The sequence below is a fragment of the Citrus clementina genome, unplaced genomic scaffold (assembly GCF_000493195.1).
Source record: "Citrus clementina cultivar Clemenules unplaced genomic scaffold, Citrus_clementina_v1.0 scaffold_5, whole genome shotgun sequence".
In the NCBI taxonomy this organism is placed as follows: Eukaryota; Viridiplantae; Streptophyta; class Magnoliopsida; order Sapindales; family Rutaceae; genus Citrus; species Citrus x clementina.
Genome location: NW_006262201.1, coordinates 18,118,789 through 18,139,764, shown reverse-complemented (window position 1 = coordinate 18,139,764; position 20,976 = coordinate 18,118,789). Strand labels below are relative to the sequence as shown.

The 20,976-nt window shown below is 35.7% G+C and overlaps 1 protein-coding gene, 1 non-coding gene and 2 pseudogenes across 2 annotated transcripts; all 4 read right to left on the bottom strand.

The window, feature by feature from the left end:
• On the bottom strand, positions 1-978 carry LOC112097995 (annotated as a pseudogene).
• A 31-nt stretch (positions 979-1,009) lies between these two features.
• On the bottom strand, positions 1,010-2,149 carry LOC112097749 (annotated as a pseudogene).
• Positions 2,150-2,446: 297 nt separating this feature from the next.
• Positions 2,447-20,595, bottom strand: LOC18042000 (callose synthase 5). Its single transcript, XM_024183170.1, is given in 44 exon segments — positions 2,447-2,978; positions 3,478-3,663; positions 3,765-3,815; positions 4,134-4,946; positions 5,877-6,106; positions 6,184-6,296; positions 6,559-6,642; positions 6,765-6,880; positions 6,966-7,085; positions 7,164-7,275; positions 7,365-7,554; positions 8,850-8,918; positions 8,991-9,116; positions 9,204-9,313; positions 9,597-9,748; positions 9,857-9,974; positions 10,106-10,200; positions 10,308-10,431; positions 10,997-11,157; positions 11,248-11,418; positions 11,420-11,524; positions 11,624-11,746; positions 12,667-12,753; positions 12,884-12,933; positions 13,024-13,105; positions 13,189-13,249; positions 13,326-13,378; positions 13,954-14,288; positions 14,831-14,945; positions 15,187-15,312; positions 15,394-15,472; positions 15,578-15,654; positions 15,774-15,911; positions 16,032-16,158; positions 16,271-16,362; positions 16,686-16,778; positions 16,886-17,014; positions 17,129-17,239; positions 17,383-17,479; positions 17,598-17,719; positions 19,000-19,100; positions 19,206-19,401; positions 20,308-20,370; positions 20,530-20,595. Coding segments are annotated over 42 exon segments (5,883 nt in total). The 5' UTR covers positions 19,381-19,401; positions 20,308-20,370; positions 20,530-20,595; the 3' UTR covers positions 2,447-2,714.
• On the bottom strand, positions 8,842-8,921 carry LOC112098711. The gene has a single exon (XR_002905820.1). It is a non-coding gene; the product is annotated as a small nucleolar RNA J33 (small nucleolar RNA).
• Positions 20,596-20,976: the final 381 nt, after the last annotated feature.

The following is a 20,976-nucleotide window of genomic DNA, read 5'->3' as shown; positions in this document are numbered from 1 at the left end:
CTAAAATTTCACACAATTGAAGAGGTACAGGCAATAAAATTCACATAAAAGGTGGATTAAAATTTTAGTCAAGACCCTTAGCCAGAGATGAGAGATCTCATAAAACTTCTTCTTGAAGAGCTTACTCATGTGTTGGATTTCCAAGTCTATGACCACATATAAGCTGCCGTCATTGCTAGGACTTGGTAAAATGTGTGTTGTTGCGTCTGCAGTGACAAGTAGCCTTAAAAATATTGGCCTCCCCCACCCAAAATTTGCTTCATAAATAGGCATATGACACAAATTAGATAAACTGAGGTTAGGACTCATAAAACTGTGTGATCCTTTTTTAAAACTATTAGATCAAGTAGTTGTAATAGATAAGCTAGAGCTGACTTCAAATACTCATCATCCATTTGCTTCAAAGTTTTATGAATTCTTTCTGTTGTAAAACACGATGGTTCTGATTGGATATCAACCGATAAGGCAACTATACCCAGTTGGGAGTGGAGGATTAAATCTTGATCGTCTATTTATGGCCATGTATAACTTACTGGCTTGATCATTCGACAATCCATGTGTTTTGCACATGCGACGCCATATATGTGCTGCTTGGATCTCAAACTTAGTAATCTTGATAGTGGGCTCATGATCTTTCTTTGATTTCTCCTTAAGCTTGTTGATTTGAGCAATGAGGAACGGGGAGAAAATAGGCTTAGGATTTAATTGAATTTTTTTTTTTTTTAAAATTTTTGAGTAGGGAAGTTGTTCATGGATGATGGTGTCGTATTGATGAAATTTAGGCGAAGTTGAGATCCCAACATTTACAACTAACTTCGGATCAACGAACGATGGATTGCTAATAAGGATACCACATGCTATCTTAGCCCATGCATTAATGAATTGGAAAGTAGAAGTTGCATCGATTAATGTACGGTGCAGACCAACTCTAAGACAAATTCCTCCCCACTTGAAATGAGTTACTGATGGTCTATACATAGAGGAAGAAAAATGATAAAGATCGAGACAAAGTGCTAAGACAGCGTCGATAGAAACAAGGTAAAACTGGTGCCAATATATTGAACTCCATTTTCAATTAAATGAATAAACTGGACACCAGTTTTAACTTGTTTCTCTGAGTATCAGCCCTATCAGATTTTTCTGCTTCAATAAATATCACTGTTCACCTGTGCCACCTGTAATGGATAAGAAGATATATATCTTCAGTATATAATCAACTGTTGGAACAAGTTTCTGAAGCTTGAAGATTGATTCAAAGTCACCCAAATCATCAATAACACAAACTTGTTTCAGCCGCCATAAACAAGACTCCCTCTCCATTACGTACACTGAATCTCAATTCTGCCATTTTCGTTATCCCTTGCCAATCTTCCAGCAACATGGTAATATGGCGCAAGAACTTTGCTGAAGGCCTCCTTTAGCAAACCAGCCTCAAAGAAATTAGAAGAACCATTTGGCTGCCGCTGCCGCCGCCGCCTATAGAAATACACGACAGGGACGAGAGCTGGCCACACCGATAGTTCCAGGACAGAAGTTTGTAGGCAATGCTTTGGCATTTTTTAGGCAGCTGCTGGGTGTATCGTTGTTGACTATTTATTTGAATTCCATGCCGACAATGATGAGATTAATTCACTAGTACCTGTGAATACGAACAGAAATAATCAAGATTAATTGTATATATAGGTCATTTATTTTGGTTTTAGATTGAGAATCAAAGACAACACAACAGTATTCTATTTGATCACGTACAATACTCAAAGACAGAATCTCTTCACCTCAGTGCAGAACAGCAGCAGATCAGCACCAGCGTGGCCTAGGAATCGCCGAGACAACATCGAGATTCCATCAAAGATAACAAATCAGAGGCTTACAATGCACTGCTCAAGCAGATGATCATCTCACATCACGATTTGTGTTACAACAAAAATGATAAATATTATTATGAACTGAAACAAGATGAACTCTAGCGAATTGCATTTTGATCATGTAACAAAGCAGTTGCATCAAAACAAAGATAGCAAACCATCAACAGGAATAAAAAGAAAGCGCAGCTCGCGGGTTGTGGCCTCTGAGACGACTCTTAGATTTTACGCATGGCATAAGAAATAACAATGATAGTTTTGATTTCGGATGCATGGTGGCCGGTATTATATTACTTTTTAATTATAATAGTAGTCATTGGAAGATTGAAGAAAGTTTTGAAGTCAGATTTTGTTGCGCTGAATTGTATTATTTTAGACACAGGTATTAACAAAATGATAATATTATGCATGGGATGGTCAGTTTGTGAATCCTAACTGATGCCGTAAATGATTGGTTCAAATCACAGTTAATTATTAATCTTATCATTTCTAATTTAAACAATGAAATTCTATTTGTAACCCATAAAATACAAACTAAGCAAGCATGGTATAACTATTAAAAAATTAAAAATTAATGTCACCAAGATAACGATTCTTATAGCACATTGCTGCTAATACACAAGATCATATACACAAGTATTTGATATAATAGAGTAACAAATGTAGATGATTTTTAATTGTCACAAAAGGCCAAAAAGTTCGATGACTCTCTAATAAAGCACTCCAACGCGGGTTTTGAGCAGTTGGAGGAGAAATTTTGGTGTCGAATTAATCTCTTTCACGACGTTTGATCTCGTCTGAAACTGATGAAACCATGCACATCCCCTTTTGCTGTTTTCTGCTTTCTTATCTCTACAACCATAATAATCGTGAAATGCTAGTTTTTCAGTTTTGCTTCTTTCCACCAGCCAGAATACGTTGAATCTGAAGCCCACGGCTGAAGGCTTGGTTGAAGAGCAGCCTGGTCTGGAACTCGGAGACGAAGGGGAACCATGCCAGTACACCCACGGGCACAAAGATAACCAGCCCCATCAAGTACTCATATCCTCGCGCAATAGCTTTAACAGAGCCCCACATTCCGAGACCCTTTACGATTGGCCTGCATGCTTGTGCTATCTGATCATTTGACAATATAGGATTAGTAAACGGGGAATTCAGTTTCAAGTAAACAGAGATTTATTTCATATTACTTCAGATATTTATTGAAATAAAGCAAATGAAGCCTCTTTTGATGACGTATAATAATTGAAACTTCATAGTTCTGATATGACCAAGCCAAAGAGCTACTTATCAGTGGAAAGAGGTTTAAAAACACTGCAAACAGTCAAAACTTATGCAATGATGTCTGAACCACGCTCTTCTTATTGGCAACTGGGTATAACATCGTATCAAAGAAGATGATGGTTCAACATGTCGGCTAAAATGTATACATGATGGATGAACCACGATCATTTATCCAACTAAAAAGGATCATTGTTCAACATGCAAATGCATATAAACTAAAAAAATGAGCTGTCATTAGCGTGTGACGTTTAAGACCTTATTCAAATCTTTACTACATAGAGAAACGAAAAGAAAAGACATAAAAAGAATATTTTGGAAATCGGTCAAATACCTGCAGAAGAGCCCAACCAGTTGGCAAATAGGCCAACAAACTCTGAAGGAGGTCTCCAACTTTGAGGTTGAGGAAAAGAAACATGAGGACTAAAGTGACCGTGAAAGCAAGAAACAGAACCAATTTAAGGAGTCTAAACATCAACTGGAAATCTGCGCTGAACTTCTTTCTACCTAGAGACACAATCTGCAGTATAAAGTTGCACCGGTCAATAAATTGAAGTCTAGCCATGACCAGAAATCAGATATTCCTGATGTAGAATAAGCGTTTTAAGCGTGAGCACTAACCTTTAAGATAATCATCAATGCAAAAATGACCAGCCAGGACATGCCATAGACCTGAATCGCAAATGCATATTAGACAACTCGCATAATGTCATACTTAGAATCCAATGTTTACTTGGAAACGAAAAAATAAATATTTGGAAACCATTAAAAAATTTATAACTTCAATCAATGTTTCTCTCAATAAAGCATGCGCATCCTTTTCTCATTCTTTTTTTTTTTTTTTGGTTTGTTGCAATGTTATAATTCAAACTATGCCAGTTTTCAAATGGTGGAAATAATATGGAATTATTTTAGTGCTTTGGAAGTAAAATCAAACAGTGCTGAAATAAAATAGATTAAATGCCAAAGGAAGAGCTCATTTACACTCACAATGATGCTCAAATCTTCACCAGCTTCGCTACTCTTTGTCAAATTTAGTTGATAAACAATCCCATACTGATAGATAAAGAAGCGTAGTGAGAGAATAATCTCCCACACGCGTCCTAAAATCCCAGTGTGCTTCAAGTGATCCTGTTCCTCTTCCCACCAGGATTCCCAGCTCTTGTTTGCTGGCACACCAATTCCTCCCCTGCTGCCAATCCACTTTTGCCAGTCATCCCAGTCATCCACTATCTTTTGCCACTCAAATCCTGAAGGGTTGAAAAGGAAGGGAGCAAACACCCAAGATATCACCAAGAACCACAATGAGAATGTGATGACCGCAAAAACTGTACTATTTTTTGTCGATTTACCATATACTGAATAACATATAAGCAATATCATAATCTCCAACCCTTTCACAAAGTGACTCCTTGAATACATCCTATAGTTCTCAGCAAACTTTTCATGTCGTACCACGAAACCACGACCAGTTGCTCTATACTTTGCTCCACCATGCAGCACAGTGCGCCCATAATAATGAGCCTTCGTCCCGAGAGAGAAAGTAAAGAAAATAGTAGCTAGCTGAAGCTGCATGATGATTAAGTCACCCAATGCAGATCTAAACCCTTTCTCCAGTCCCATCTCCATGAACATGGGAAAGGTCATCAAAAGACCTAATTGAACAAGGGACTGTTGAGCCATGACAGCCTTTAGAGGATCATCTTTCCTGGTTTCAGCGAACTTAACTATCGACTCCTCCAATCCACTTAATGACAAATAAAGTTTTCCATACAGGAAAGCATATACTGTGAAGACAATCAACTGCATGATAATATGAAAATTATCATTAGCTGAATAAATTCCATTAGTCATATAAACCAAATCAGTAAACTTTCCAATTGCAGCCTATGCTACGAATGCTTAGTTACTTGAGATTCAGAATTGTCTTTTTCATATCAGACTTTCGGTTTAAGAGATAAAAGTTAAATGCCAGAAAATTGGGCTTTCAATCATTTATTTTTGGTTGGGAGAAAGGTGTATTTCAGCATGCAAAATCAAATTCTCCGTATGGATTCATCTTGATTATTACTGTTCTGATTGTCTGAAATGTAAATTACAACCCTCCGATAAATGCAAAGATAATCTTCTGAGGATGAACTCTCTCTCTCTCTCTCTCTCTCACTAGCTCACTGGGGCACACTTCTGGTATTGACTAATATTTTAGACTTAAATGCATTCAGAATGTCAGCAACTATCAATAAGAATACTTCCTCCTCATAAATGACTGTTTTAAAGTGAACTACTCAACCCTATGGAAATGGGAACTTATACACCTCATAGTGATGGAAGGCTGTGACACTAATATTATTATAGCATCAAGTGGAACTTGAGAATAGGTGAAAAAGAATCAACTCTAAAAGCCCTTTTTTCACCAAGAAATGAAAACAAACAATAATGAAGGTTATAAATTATAGCTGGTCTTTTGTGTACAAAATCGATCATATGATTCTTAGTTCATCTTCTTCACATTTTTCCTTTAACATATTTTTCATCTAGATTTATGCAACTCAATAAGGCTTTTTACTTTATTTTTATAAAATTCTGTATTTCAGGTTTCTAATAAAAGATTTCTCCATCCAATTGTGGTCCACTAATATTTGAATTATTAATTATTATAAAAAATAAACTATTTTATTTTTTCCACCATGTATATGTCCAGTCATCATCAGCTAGCAAGAAAATGAGAATTACCAGTGAGCTAAGATAAGACCCGATAGTTGTGAAGTAGAATGACATCATGCGGAAAAAGTCAAAACGATGTCCTAATCGGTAGATATCCCTGCTGAGTGTCTGCTCCCCATTACCACATGCAACTTTTGCTTCAAAGAGGGATATTTGGTTGAGCCCGACATCTCGACCTTTCCCAACTTGAATATATTCATGGTGAGTGACATTCCCTCGTCTTAGTACGGAGTTGAAACCTAAATGAGCAAAATAAGCATCAAAAACTAAATTAAAATAACCTGCATCTTAAGAAACTGATATCTTAGATGCTTACCAGCGAAGATGTCCTCGCTCAAATTGACATTCCGAGAAGCCTTGCTCATGCCACCACGTGTGATGTGGAAGATCCTATCAAATACATCGGGATGACCATAGTGGAAGCGAACCCTAAAACCAACAAACAATAACTTGAGATACATTGTCATCATTAATGGTTATGAGATTGAGAGACTTCATTGACATAATAAATAAAATTCAGAAATTCAAACAATAGAAGAATCCCACCAAAATAAGCTTATGGTTCCATTCTTGTACCTTTTCTTTTCCCCCTACCACTCCAATTTACAGTGTCTTCAAAAGAAGTAACACTGCAGTTCTTTGTACCTAAAATTATTATCTAATAAAAGGAAGTACAATGGACAAAACTTACTTTAATGGTCTCGCAAGAACCCTTTGACCTATGGTCACAAAGCTTGTTTCCTGATTTGACATAAACCAAGCCAAAGACGAAACACTGCAGCAGAGATGAAACAATATGTCAGAACTAACTCATAATGTATCATCTAAACGGGATTAAAAAGGTTATAGTTCCCATGGAAGTGGGGAGGAGAAACCACAAAAATGCTTTCATTCAACCTTCCAGTGAAGATATGCTCACGAACACCCAAAATTGTAGGTGGACGCACTCCATGATCCTCATTAAATTCTTCTAGAAGGTTACGCATTTTGAAAGCTTCTTCCAAGTAGTTATCCTATAAGAAGTTGGTGCAACAAATCATTAGAGTTGCCCAGAAGACACTGCAATTGCAGCAAATTATCCAATATGTAGTGTTTTACCTGATTCATGTCGATGGCCTGAAGAGCTTCTCCTCGTGTAAAAATTACAGCATGGTTCTGATTTTCAGGCTTTCCTTCTCCTAACTTTACGGCACCCGGCAATTTTATACGGTAGATTTCCTTTAGAGGATTTAGAAAACCAATCAGCAAATGTAATACCATAAGCCCAAAATTCCACTATATTCAAAGGATAATTACCTGGTCAAGATTATCAACAGCCTTCACCAACACAGAGTAATATACCTTTTGTACCTTGCCTCCTTCTCTTTCTTCAACCTCATCGATATATGCTACACGAAGAGATGGATTGCTACACAAGAACCAACATGAATTAGAGTCTTGAACAAAATAACTCAGGGAGATTGTACAATCATTTTTACTTCAGCAGACAAAACATACTTGACCATCAAATTCAGAATGTCTGTTGCACGACGATCTCCATTCCGTTTCTGATTTCCATAGATTTGGCAGGTAGCAACATAAGTAAATTTCATGTCAGCCACTGCTTCTAATTGAGCATACAAGGATCTCTGACTTTTCTTTTCTTCCTCGGATGGAATTGTGATGGCTTTGTAACCTTCCAGTATCTCTGCTCATATGAGAAAGCATCAGAAGCCAACATAAATATCCCCCAGGTATAGCCACTTCAGTTGACACTAAGCTGCATCTTAGGAAAGGATGAACTAAATCACTAGTATGTGCATAAGAAAATTGTAGAGGCCTTTGGTATGAGGCACTAAATTCTTGAATTCTTGAACTTCATGCATGTTTTTGTTCCTTTAAACACAGTGAATCAAAAACATTCACCTCAATCTTTCAGTGGCGAAATTGTGATCCTGATTAATCTTTCAATGATTTATTAAATACCTAAGACTGAAAGTCAATTTTCAGAGCTTGGTTAAACAAAGTAAACAGCAGAACAGTAAACAGAGCTTGGGGAAGAATTCACTTGTTTTCAACTGTAAATATTAATTTAAATGAGGAGAAAAATCTCATCCTTCTAAGAGTAAAAAGTACCTTCAAATTAAAAAAATGAGGGGAGGAAAACAACAAAATGGTTCAGGAAACAGAACGGCCCATGGTTTTCTAGAGCTAACATAGTTCCGGTGTATTCATGCACGATTAATATTATACTCATCAAGAAAATTTTAATTTCCTAATTCAATTTCCGATAAACACTATGGTCCCGGATCATCTTAATCATTCTGGTTTTTCAGCTGAAAGTACATTTACAATCAGACCTCCATTACTGAATGTCTAACCATTCCAATTTCTTCCAGTAAATAAAGTTAATGGGATCAGAAGTTAAAAGCTTGAATATGGAGGATTGAATCACATATTTCAATAATCTTCCAAAACATTTGTTAGCACTGCCATTCTTTTCTTTTTTCTAATCTTGATTAAATAATATGTTCATTCTTTTCCAAAAAGAAGAAAAAGAAAGAAAAAAGAAAGGAAGAAAACGAAAGAGAGAGAGAGAGAGAGAGGAGGAACCAAAAAACAATTCTCTTCCAATTCAACCCTACAATTGAAAACCTCATTAAAGAATAATAAGAAAAAAGAAAACAAGAGAGAGGAGGAACCAAAAAAAAAAAAAATCTTCCAATTCATCACTAGAGTTGAAAACCTCAATAGAGAATAAAAAGAAAGAATATATATATATATATATAGAGAGAGAGAGAGAGAGAGAGAGAAAGAGAGAGGAGGAACCAAAATCTCTTCCAATTCATCCCTAGAGTTGAAAAGCTCATTAAAGAATTATTTTTCATCCAATCCATAAGAATTAGTAAAAAGGGAAAAATGTTAAATCATTAGTTTCTCATCCTGTTAATCGATTCACTCTAAGAGGCTTAACATGTCTGGTGCTTAAATATATCAGCTTACCGGTTTCAGAAGCCATATCAAGAAAAGCTTGAAGCTTCAAAGCCCGCCTATAGTACATCATCCCCCTAACTGCAGCAGAATTAACTATTAGTAACAGAGAGAAAACTGAGAGAGAATTGACAGGAGAAAATAATGCATTACCTGTCCTGCACAGAGTCTGTCCTCTCAAGGAGACCCAATGACGGAGCTGCAAAATATTTTCATCATTTTCCCAAACCTCACTCTCTTTCTTACAGTTAAGTCGCTCCATGAAGTTATTCCATTCATCTGACAAAGTCATTACACAAATTGATTTAACTACCAAAATAAGTTACTGTTAGAGATAGATTTTCACCATCAAAGTTTGCCCCGTACCTGGGAAGATCTTTTGCAAATAGTATATGATTGATACACCGTCTTCATTCTCCAACTCAAGATCAGCTCTAGAATAGACCGTCTCCTCACTGTAGTATGGAGTCAAGACACTGTTCATTGCAGAAAAGTTAATTTAGGTTGTCAAAGCCATATTACATAAACTATTGAGAATATAGTCTGTCAGGTAACTCCCAATGTAAATTGAATGTCCTAGCATGACTACCTCAAAAAATTTGTAGACATGGAAAGATTGAACAGAGATTAGTTTTATGAGTATATGGAATATACTTGGGAAGGATATATCAACTATCATCTCTCCCAAAAAAAAAAAAAGAAATTCAATTTAAATAGAATCTCTACTCCGTGCTTGTTTGAAGAAATAGCAGATCAGACCTGAATGAAAGCATTTTACGGACTCTAGGAGCACGTGGCATATCCATAAACAGAGAATTTGAGAAGAATGTGATCCTTCTACGTGCTTCAAGGTTTGTTGGTACATCAATGGCTGATTCTTTTACGGTCAAAAGGAGATGAAAACGCCTTATCTAGAACAGCAAAAAGCAGAGAGGGTATCAGATTTTGCAGAAAGCTAAGATTTTTAATTACATCATAAATGGTGCAACTGGTACATATAATTCCATGTATATTTGTACCTGTTCTTCCCACTGAGCAGTACCCACAGGAGGGAACATTATAGCAGGCCTTGCATCAGTACCTGCAAAAAGTTGCCTTCCAGATTCCTTGTTGCTGTGTCCAAGTTCCACTAATTCCCTGATAGATGTTACATGTTGAAAGAAATCATCTTTAGCTTTCATGAAAAATAAAACTATGTTATAATGTTAACATTTTTTATGCGTTCTACCATAACTACTGTAACAAGAAAAGCAAGAAAGTTTGCTAACCGAATCTCATTCACCATCATATCACGGGTAACTACTTCTAGCATATCTTGAAGCAACAATACTACAGTATCCTTCTTGGATGGATCAGCATCTTTCTGCAACATGAAAAAAAGAGGTAGGTTTCTGATCTCGTGATTGAAAAAAGTACAGCTGACTAAAAGTGAAAACTGCATCTAATGGTATTTTATCTTAAATGACTCACCAAGATCGCAACTAGCTCGACAACTTTCTTGCAAAGGGCAGGTAAAGGACCCATTCTGAAATTTGCAAGAAACGTATTCTTTGAAATGTTACTCTCAATTTCCTTAATGATGATGTTGATTATCCTGTTACAGTATAACCAAAGTTGAAAAAAGGGGAAATACAGCAATACATTATTCTTCTGTAACAACTTATGGCAACTGCAGTAAAAGAAATGAAAGAACCAAAATATACAGTCCTATTCCTGTTATATCTTGCATTACGTAATCTGAACTATCAATTTAATATGGTAGCACAGATAAGCCCAGACTCAAGCAACTTAAAATGAAAGGGATATGGAGAGTGATTTATAGCATAAAAGAAGTTAATTTAACACAAGCAGGGAAGTCTATTACAGGGAAAACAAAATTAAGTAAAGACAGAAAAAGCTTTAAGTAGGATATTACGTGGATAAGACTCTAGTCAAGTTTCATACTACAAATTTGCAGGAAAAAGGGGGTGAAATTGATGTGGTGGGGGAAAGAATGAAAATCATTACAGGCTGGAATCCTGGACTTTAAAGGAAACCTGTAGGAAGATACTGAAAAGGATGAAAAACGCCTTGCCTCTAGACAACATATTTGTTCAATTCAATATAAAATTTTAAGAAATGCCAAAGGGAACATGAAAGAAGGAAATGTCAATGATAACCTTTTCTCATTTTCTCCAACAACCAAAGCATTCAGGACAATCTTAAAAGTTTCATAGCATTCAATCACTGCACATTTCATGTATTCATCGGCGCATATACGCTTCCACAGGTCTGAGTCCCTAGATCGAAATTGAGCTGCCATATCTAATGCTATTGGGATCTGCAACAGTGAAAAAGAAATCAAGGCCAGAGAAATTATAGCAGAGAAATAATAAAATAATCTTGATATTTATAAGGGTATTACACGGACCTTGCTTGCCAGTAAAAACGGTGGCCACTGAATTATTTTTAGGCTAGGATCTGACGTGTAAGGAACTAGCAACAGATCCATCTCCCTGAGTTAAAGAACCAACTAGTTTAGTTTCGACTGCAAAATTAGTAAAAAATTAAAGGCTACATGAAACAACAGTTTATCCTGGTTAGGGGCCTTTCCTGTCACTTATCAGGTCTTCTTCACGGAAACTACAGATTACTTCATTCCACAACTGAGCAAATTTTGCAGCTTCACTTCTTCTGCTTGCGGTGACCTATTCAGGGACAAGGGCATACAAAAATGACTTTGTTTTTTTTTAAATCTCAGAAGTCCTAAAAGAATTACAAAATGATTATAGTTTAATGAAAGAAACCTCAGCAAATTTCTTTGAGAAGGAGAATCCCCTCTTTGGTGTCTTATCAGACGGCACCAAATATGTATTAAATGCACCGGGCAAAGATTGGAATCGTGACCTAAGCATGCCCAGAGTTCTTATCTGTTATAAAAGGAAAAAACTTGAGAATTTGTTGGTGACAGAATATATATCATAATGCTTGAACAAATCAAGAAGTTGTAGCGTCGTGACATTTTTAAATCAACACTCACTTCTCTCAGAACCATAAGAAATAAATGAAATGTCAGTCATATATTCAATGTTTCTAGCTCAGTGAAGAGTTTGCAGCTTGTGAACGCCTTGTAGAAGCTGGAGGATACGACAGACAGACAGACAAGTAATATACAAACAGTTAAAAAGTTATCAACCTTTTTAAGAGTATCTAGACTTGGTTTCTGAACACCATATATATTGCCTTAGAAATGTGAGTGAAATGAATTTTGAGAATGGAAATTTTAGAGTTTATATACTATTGTTAAGAGCTATTAACATGGCATTAGTGAAAAAAGTCAAGTAGCATTAGCATTATATTAATCAAAAGCAAGTCCATAGTAGGATCAGCTCGAGGTCAGATACACGAGCGTGTCTGAATCCAGTTGATAAATCTGTTAATGAAAATTCAACCTTGCAAGTGAGCATGCAATTAAATGCTATTGATGGGCCCTTTCCTTAAGTTGAAGCTTTTTAGATTGGTAGTCACTTAAAAATTTTGACCCATTGTCACTATTCTATTAGAACTGTTAAACAGTTGAAGGTGAAAGCAAATGGCCTATAAAAGGATGACACATAATCATCTAGCTTCTAACTCTTAACACAGGCCCAAAATATAATTTCCCAACTCAATGATAACAAGATGGCCAAGTAACCTATTCTGCCACGGGGTCATGCTCACTCGAAAACCGTTTATGTAGAAGGACATGAGAGAAATGCCCAAACATTTCATATCAAATGGAATAAGATAATGCAATATTTTGCAAAATGAAAGATGTCATTAATAACTAATGATTTTTCAAAAGGATTACCTCTCCTAACCGATCAAAGGCGCCGATAACACCACCACACAAAGTTGAGTATATAGAATACCAAATTTGAGAGTCCATAAAATAGATCTGCAGCAGTAAATTTATCAAATAACAAGAGACATTTTATTAGAACAGTAAAAAGAGTCCATCTTCATAAACTGCACAAACTGAAAATATAGTTAGAAAGACCATAGGAAATGAACATTGTAAGACACACCAAGATCATTGGAAGCCAGAGCGAAAAAATTGCTCCATAGTTACCACTACCTGCATTGACAAGTGGATTGTAATAAAAATATGCCAGAAAAATTAGCTCCAACACAGGAAAACGAAAATGAAGGAGAGCCAAACAAGTACCTTCAGGGAAAAATTCATGCCATGTGTATTTGATGCGTTTAATATTCATTATATCTTTTGTTGGCTTTACCAGAGGTTTTATCTAGGACAAAGAGGAAATTGTCAAAATTGAACCGAACACCGATTTTCTACTAACAAATAAATAACAATGACAAGTGAGCACACCTGCATATAATAGCTGAATGCCACTTTCGAACATAAAAGTACCACCCAGAAAAGAGTATACCTGAATTGGAAATATATTTGAAAATTTTAGTGATTTTCGACAAACAATAAAATGAATTATCTGTGATTGTACTCACTTTATAAGAGAGAATTGACTTTCATGCATCCCCCTGCCCACATAAATTCTTGGCTGCAAAAAGTAAATGGATCGTTTGAGTAGATAAAAGAACAATGGGTTATAGCTACAAAAAGATACTTGGAAAGAGCACACAGAATTTTAACCTCATGTTAATTGTAAGCAATATCAAATTAAAACTAGAGAAAATTCTCAAATAAGTTGGCGTTGCACAATATATTTTAAGTCCCAAAATACAAAAAACATGTAAACTCATGTGAAGAACATGAATGGATGAATAATTGTTCCAAGAACTGATCTCTTGCTATTATTGTTATTAATACAGGCAAGATTATTAGTGACATTAACTTTCTTCACTTTAGGGTCTTCTTATTTCCTTATTATGTACAAAGTTGACCTTTTCATTTTCCCTTTACTTTTTCTATTTTGACAGAGTAGAAACAATAACTAAGATACGAAAAATAAAATATCAACTCCTGTCTAGTGCGCTATGATTGTTTCTAATTAGTCTCAGAACAATTTATAGATTGCAATATACTTCCAATATACTTTGCAAGATATGATATGCCCGAGGGGGTGGCGGGTGGTGTGGGGATAATGGAGACAACAAAAGCAGGGATGAAGCTTACCTGTGACCACCACAAGAGAAGCCTAATAATGTGCCAGTCTGAGTTTTCAATCCAACGTCGGAGCATTGGGAAAAGAAACAAGCAAGCTGCCAGTAAATTTGGAAGCAAATATAAAGCCACAGCCAGCAGATATAGAGGAGGAATGCCACTTTGTTTGGGAAGAAATGGCAGTATTCCTTTAACGTCAACTGGGGAATAATTGGAGGATTGCACATAACAGATAGGAAGAACAATGACCCAAGCAAGGCTAACTATCAACTTGAGAACGTTTCTCAGCACATCACTGAACCTCCATCTATGATATCCTGGGAAGTTCAGAATGAGATCCAGTAGACCTGAAACCAAAAAACAAATGTGGGTGGGGGTGGTTAGAGTGGAATAGTAAAAAGTAAATAAAAGAAACAAGATAAAATAGAGTTATGGTAGAATATACTAAAAAATGAAAAAAAAACAAAAAAAGACAATGAAGTCCATATTAGCCATACATGAAGTCCATTCGTTTTGAACTGTTAATACTAATGACCATACAAGATTACAAATTCCTTTTACCTTCCAAACTTTTCACTGTTTTTCTTGCTTTATTCATGAATTACATGATTACAGATACATTACTTATTTCATTTATTTACACATTGTTTTACACAAAAAGTACTTTGGCTTCCGCCAGACCATGAGGACCACACTAAAGCATCACAATAGAATTATACTTCTCAAACTTAACGATCTAGGAGTGAAACATTTCTTGGGAATTCTAGTGACTACTACCAGTAGTACTAAACTATTTCTACATGCAATGAGCAGTTAAAGGTGCATACTTTCATAGAAATATGTACATGCTCCATCTAGAGCCTTAAAGCAACTAAGCAAGAGTCCATACTCTGAAGGAGCCGAAGAAAGGCTGCTGTAATAAAAATACTAGATAGGGCATATAAGCTATCAATCTCAAATAGCTCCATTGGTGAAATGTTTTGAAATCCAGCAATCAGCATTGCCTGCAACAAGACAGTTGAAAACATTCATATTACCGCTATTATTGCTATCATTATATTACTATTACTGCTGTTCATAATATTATTGTTATTGATTTCTTTTTTTTGGAATTATCATTGTTATTGTTATTATTTCTCTTGTTAGCGGTATTAAAATTATCGTTACTGCTGCTGCTACCACACGCAAAAGATCCCAAACACATAATAAAATTAGCCGTTTAGAATTTCTACTGCTACTGGATACCTGTAAAGCAAGTATATAAAAAGTCCACAATCTATCAAAACTTCGAAAAAGGTGCCAAAATGATCGCATTTCAACAAAGTTTGATTTCCCTGTGCTCCCAGATTTTCTTTGAACAGCCTTCCTTCCCTGGAATATCAATAGCATCAAATGAAGAACAAATGGAATAATTTGGGTTAAGCATTGACAACTATTAGAATATAAGACTACCTGTCCCTTGTTTCTTGTTGATTTGAAAAAGTCACCATCATCACGCATAGGCCAACCAAGAGAGAAGCAATCAGATGACCTACATGAGCATCAAGGAAACCAAATTATAACTCAATTCAAGGAGAATTAAAGAGTCAAATGCATCCTGAATTTGAATTTGAACCCTGTGGTAAGTCAAACAAACCAGAAATATTCGTTCAGATCATCATAATTGCACCAATCTGAGTTAGCAGCATTCCCATCTTTGTTCTTCTTGGCTTCCTGGGATAATGAAAGCAGAAAAAATTATACTCAGAACAAAAATAAATTACAAAAAAATGAATTAAATTGAGAACAAAATGCTTCACGTGTGAGGACAGCGTATTTGTTCTACGACATACCGTTTCAATCACACGGTAAATGGGTGTTACAACTTTCCGCAGGAATGCCTCATCATCCCCACCATAAGAAGGTTTAATGTTTTCTCCCGTAACAATGCTAACATTCCCCGCCAACAGGCCATGGAGTTCATATGCCATCTGAAACATACCAGGTTACACATAATTATACAGAATGTATGTTTTTCGTTAGAAGCAAACAATTGAAGGCAATAAACTTTGAGGAAGGGAATCCAATTGAACAATGCAATAGGTACTCACATTATGGAAAATATAACACAGGCATTCTGGCATGAATCTAATATTAGCAGCTTCACCCCATATCAGAAGATATAAACCCATGTATAGCATCTTTCTCTGTTGTATTTCTTGGGGGCCTTGAGGGAGCCTATGTGGAAAAAGATAAGAATATTTAGCATCAAATGTTCCGGGTGATGCTAAGAAGTTTGATTTAAGCTGTAAAAAATGAACAAAAAAGGCAGATGAACTGTTATATTTACCGTAAACTGTGTTTTCGTCCTAAAAATTTGCACCATGTTTTGTAATTCTTAAAAAGCTTGCTCATAACAGCATCTAGAGCCCGTTCATCAAGCTGTGCAAAAGACATGAGTTTAGCCACTGCCCAAGCATTGGAGAACATAGGCAGGAGAACTTAATCATAAAGGTGTGCAGAACCATTGCAAATGTCCATTTGAACGTGAAATTCATATGGAAAAAATAACAAGTAATCACATGAATTTTTTATTAACTTCTGATAATCAACACATCCACATCAGTATATATACACAAAAACACAGATAGATCTTTCCACAGCTGCAAACCCTTGTTTCAACACCAAAAGCTTCTAAAACTCTCATGTGCTAGAAACATTATCATTGCAACAAATAAAATTAAAAGAAAGAGTTTGGTGCATACTTTGTTAAGGGGTTCAGGCTTGGGATGGAGCCTTATATGACTATTAGCAAGTAACAAAATCAAATGCTCTCTCTGGTTTCTGACATTGTCTTTCTGCATTCACAAAAATAAACCAAACTCACTAGTCTCCTCTTTAAGGTCATAAACCGATTGTAAGTTAGAAGACATCCTTTTATGAATTTTTTTCATCAACAACATGCCTGGAACCCAAACATGGCTCTTAGCCAATCAAGAAGGTCCAGATCCCCAGATTTCTGCCTCTGCGGTTCAAATGATGCTGGCCAATTTAAGCCACGAGTGTTCCACAATGCAGCTACAGCTGCCTTAACCTGGTATGGGAAGAGATAACGTAACATCAAACAGACAAGGCACCAGGTAACAATATACACATACTCGCAAACACACATGCCCATGCTCACGCACACACACTCTATGTATACTACCTCTTCCAGCTGCATGATAGATTGTGAAGCCCCAGCAGCATCCAGAGGAAGAATGTTATATGGAGAATAGATTTCTTTCTTCTCTTGGACATCTCTAGCAGCCGCAATAATCTGCTCCAAAGAATAACATTTGACAAATGTTTAAGTTTAAGCCATCAAACTGTTAATAATTCAAAAGGAACAGAACATGACAAATGCATCATAATAGCAACTTTCAGAACAAGCTAAAGTAGGACAATTAGAAACAGAATTACCTCTGGAGCAACTTCTTCGACTTTCTCAGTCTTATTAACAGCGCAAAGAACTTCAAAAAGAACCCCGGCTGTCTGGTAGGCTTTGCCGAGTTGAGCTCTGCCAACGAATTTGAACCAACATGTCAATTAGTAGACTGAATAACGTTTTAGGTGAACAACAATCACACCAAAAAGAAATAATGAAATTGGCAAAGAAAATCAAATTATTGAAGTACCTGTCTGCTTGCTCCCCCTGGTCCAGCGCTCTAACATAATGTTCATAGTACTGCTGGTAATAGCTTTGTATTTCCCGTGCATCAGTCTTCTTAACCCGCGAAGCAAGACTAGATGCATTGTCCTGTCAAACAATAATGTAATTCAAATCAGTTCTTCTGATTTCTCAAGTAAACTATGTCAAAAGTCTGAATGAAGAACTTTATTGATGTAATTAACGACTGATTTATAGTCGGATAATCTGATAGAGTCTGGACATTAGAAATTTAAAGGAAGCATATCAACGAACAAGGAGAAGGCAACAGATGGACAATAAACAGGAAAATAGACACCACCCGTCAATGATAATAGAATCAAAAGGGGACTCGCCTTGGTCAATATTCCTTTTTACTTACGGTACTCCCTCGCAGAGAATTTGCTTATTTCTCATGGCGGGAGCAAAATGGGAAACAAACAGCCATAACAGTAGCAAAAGGGGTGTCAAGCAAATATATGTATGACCCCATTTGTTCATGACCTTTGTCTACATTTCCAAACACTAATGCCATGTTACTATTTAAATGAGCTAAACTTGTAATCGTGTTATCAGTTTAACATATTTTAATGAATTTTTAAAAAATATTTAACATAATACTACATATTCAAACTGTCATCTTCTTTTGTTAAAAAGAAGATGGTTAAAGCAATCCTTTTAATATAAAGCAAATATAATAAGTTAAATACATTTTGAAATAGGACAAGTACAGTAAATTTTAATGGATGAAAAATGAGTAAGCAATCGTGTTTATAAAGTGATTCGCATGGTTGAGCTCTAAATTTTAAATCTATTAAATTTCGAATCGAACATTATTTTATTTTATTATTAAACGAATGAAAAAAAATAATACAATTAATATTGCCTCCTCTAACTTTTTCATTTTAATATAAGTATGAAAATACATTAAACTAAAAAAAAGAATTAGAAAAGTATCATCAACAAGAGAATAATAAGTTATAAAACAATACTTAAATAAAAATTAAAAAAAGTTTTTTTAATATGTTTTTTTATAATCATTTTTATTTTGATGGTTAAATAATAATAAATTTTTAAATTGGACTGGAGTGATTGTGTGGGCTGTATCACTAACGGCAAGATGATCCCAATTAACTTTTAAATTAGTACCATCACAGCGAACATGTCACAAGTTAATAAGTAAGAAGTATCTAATTATTAATTATTATTTTATAGTTAACAAGCAAGACTTGTCAGTTACCTTTGGTAATTCTAACTCACTCACTTCCAGGACTAGATAATTACATGTCCTCTCTTGTCTAATTAATTCATAAATTATTAAGAGGAAAAAAAAAAATCTCCAACCATAGGTAAAGCCAATCCAAAGTAGTAATAAAGTGTAAATCAAGTACCCTCTCTAGCCTTTGCAGTAGAGATGTCTTGAACTGTCTCACACCACGGCCACTGGAGCTCGGGTCCAACCTATGCGCTTTCTCAAATGCATAGAACCGACCTTTTATTTCACCAAAACAAACAAGACGCAAAAAGCACTTTCAGAAAGTATATATAAAAATGTAATTAATGTATCACGTAACGTGACTCGGGACCAGTAACGCACAGAGATAGGCGACTCGAGGGCGTTCGCTTTCGACTTCGGTGGCAATGCGAAGGATGGGGGCGATGGAGCCGAGTGAAGATGGAACTACCTCATTATCAAACACTTCCGTTGAGAATGTTGTCATGGCGGCGCTTCTAGACGGCCGCCTCGTCAGCCCCGCATCCATATTCGACATTTTCTACCTACTGCTGGATACCTATATTTTTATCATCATCAAACAAACACATATATACTAGAAATTAATTCAAACGTTTTTCTCTCTCAGCAAATAAACACAAGAATTAAAAGAAACTGGAGATTAATTAGTTCAACTTGTTTTCTCGGCGAACAAACACAAGAAGTGAAACTAGCTAGAAAATTAATTCAGCGTGTTTTAATTTCTCGGCAAACAAACAAAAGAAATGATACTGGCTAGAATATTAATTCCACATGTACTAATTTCTCCGCCAAAAAAAAAAAAAAACTGACTCTAGCTAGAAAATTAATTCAACATGTTTCCTCGGAAAACAAAAGCAACAAATTAAACTAGCTAGAAATTCGTTCAAAGTGTTTTCTCAGATAATAAACACAGGAAATGAAGCTTAGCTAGTATTCAATCCAATGTTTGTTTCTTGGGAAACAAACATAGGAAATAAAAACTAAGCTAGAAATCAACTAAAAGCGTTTTCCAAGTAAACAAACGCACGAATTAATTAATTAAACTAGCTAGAAATTAATATAACATACGTGTTTTAGCAGCAAATAATCAAACAGAGAATCTACAGCTGAAAGAGAAATAAAGCTCCTAATTATCTAAAAGAGATTATATAAATGTACAAAAGCAAAAGAACTTAAACTCGAAATGATTCCGCACGTACACGAAAATTTAGTAAGTATTGATTCCGTATGTAGAGAAAATTTTCATTTGAATTAATTTCTCAGCAAAGAAAGAGTACACAAGAAATGAAACTAAGACCTGAATTCTAGAAGAATCTGTTACTACTCAAAACAGGTTTTCCTTGAATTAACTTCTCCGGATGAGGTTAGAGAATTTTCTTTAGAAATAATTTTCTCGGGAAACAAACACAAGAAATGAAACTAATTAAGAACAAAGCTTACGTACTTCTGATCTAAATTAGGAGTAAGGCAAACAGAAAATGAAGCTCCTAATTAAAATCGCCTTCGCCTGAAATGAAATATCTATAAGAGATTATAAGTGTAAACAAAAAACAAAAACAAAGGAAAGAGAAAATTATACCAAACGAGTGAGAGATCAAGAAAGAGAAAATGAAAAATGAAAAATGGCAAATGGAAAAAATTGTTGTGGTGTTAATGATTAATTAACCTTGTCTAAGGAAAGACGAGAGGCAAAATTGTTCTGAGCGAGTAAGGGGAAATTAATAAATGGGGAGAGAGAAACACGCAGCGCGGGAGAGACGAGACTTGACGAAATTCTGTAATTGGTTTTGTTGGATTGACACGTGGCGAGGGACCAACGGCTTGATGAATGTGCAAGAGAATTGAGGTGGAGGTGCACCGTTTTCGTTGGCGATGGTTTTGGGTTTGTTTTTTCCTTTTTGAACGCTTCTTTCCAGGGCGGTACGCGAGTTGATTGCTTGGATGTCCGTTTTTATTTCTTCCTTCTGTATTCTGTTTGTTTGTTGTCAAATGTCAATGGTGTGTGATTGTTATTTGGTGGGAACCTTTGACCTTTATCTGACATGGCGGAATCTAATTGGATATGAGGGACATGAAGTTTGAGATCATTGAATCGATCAGACGATGGCAATAT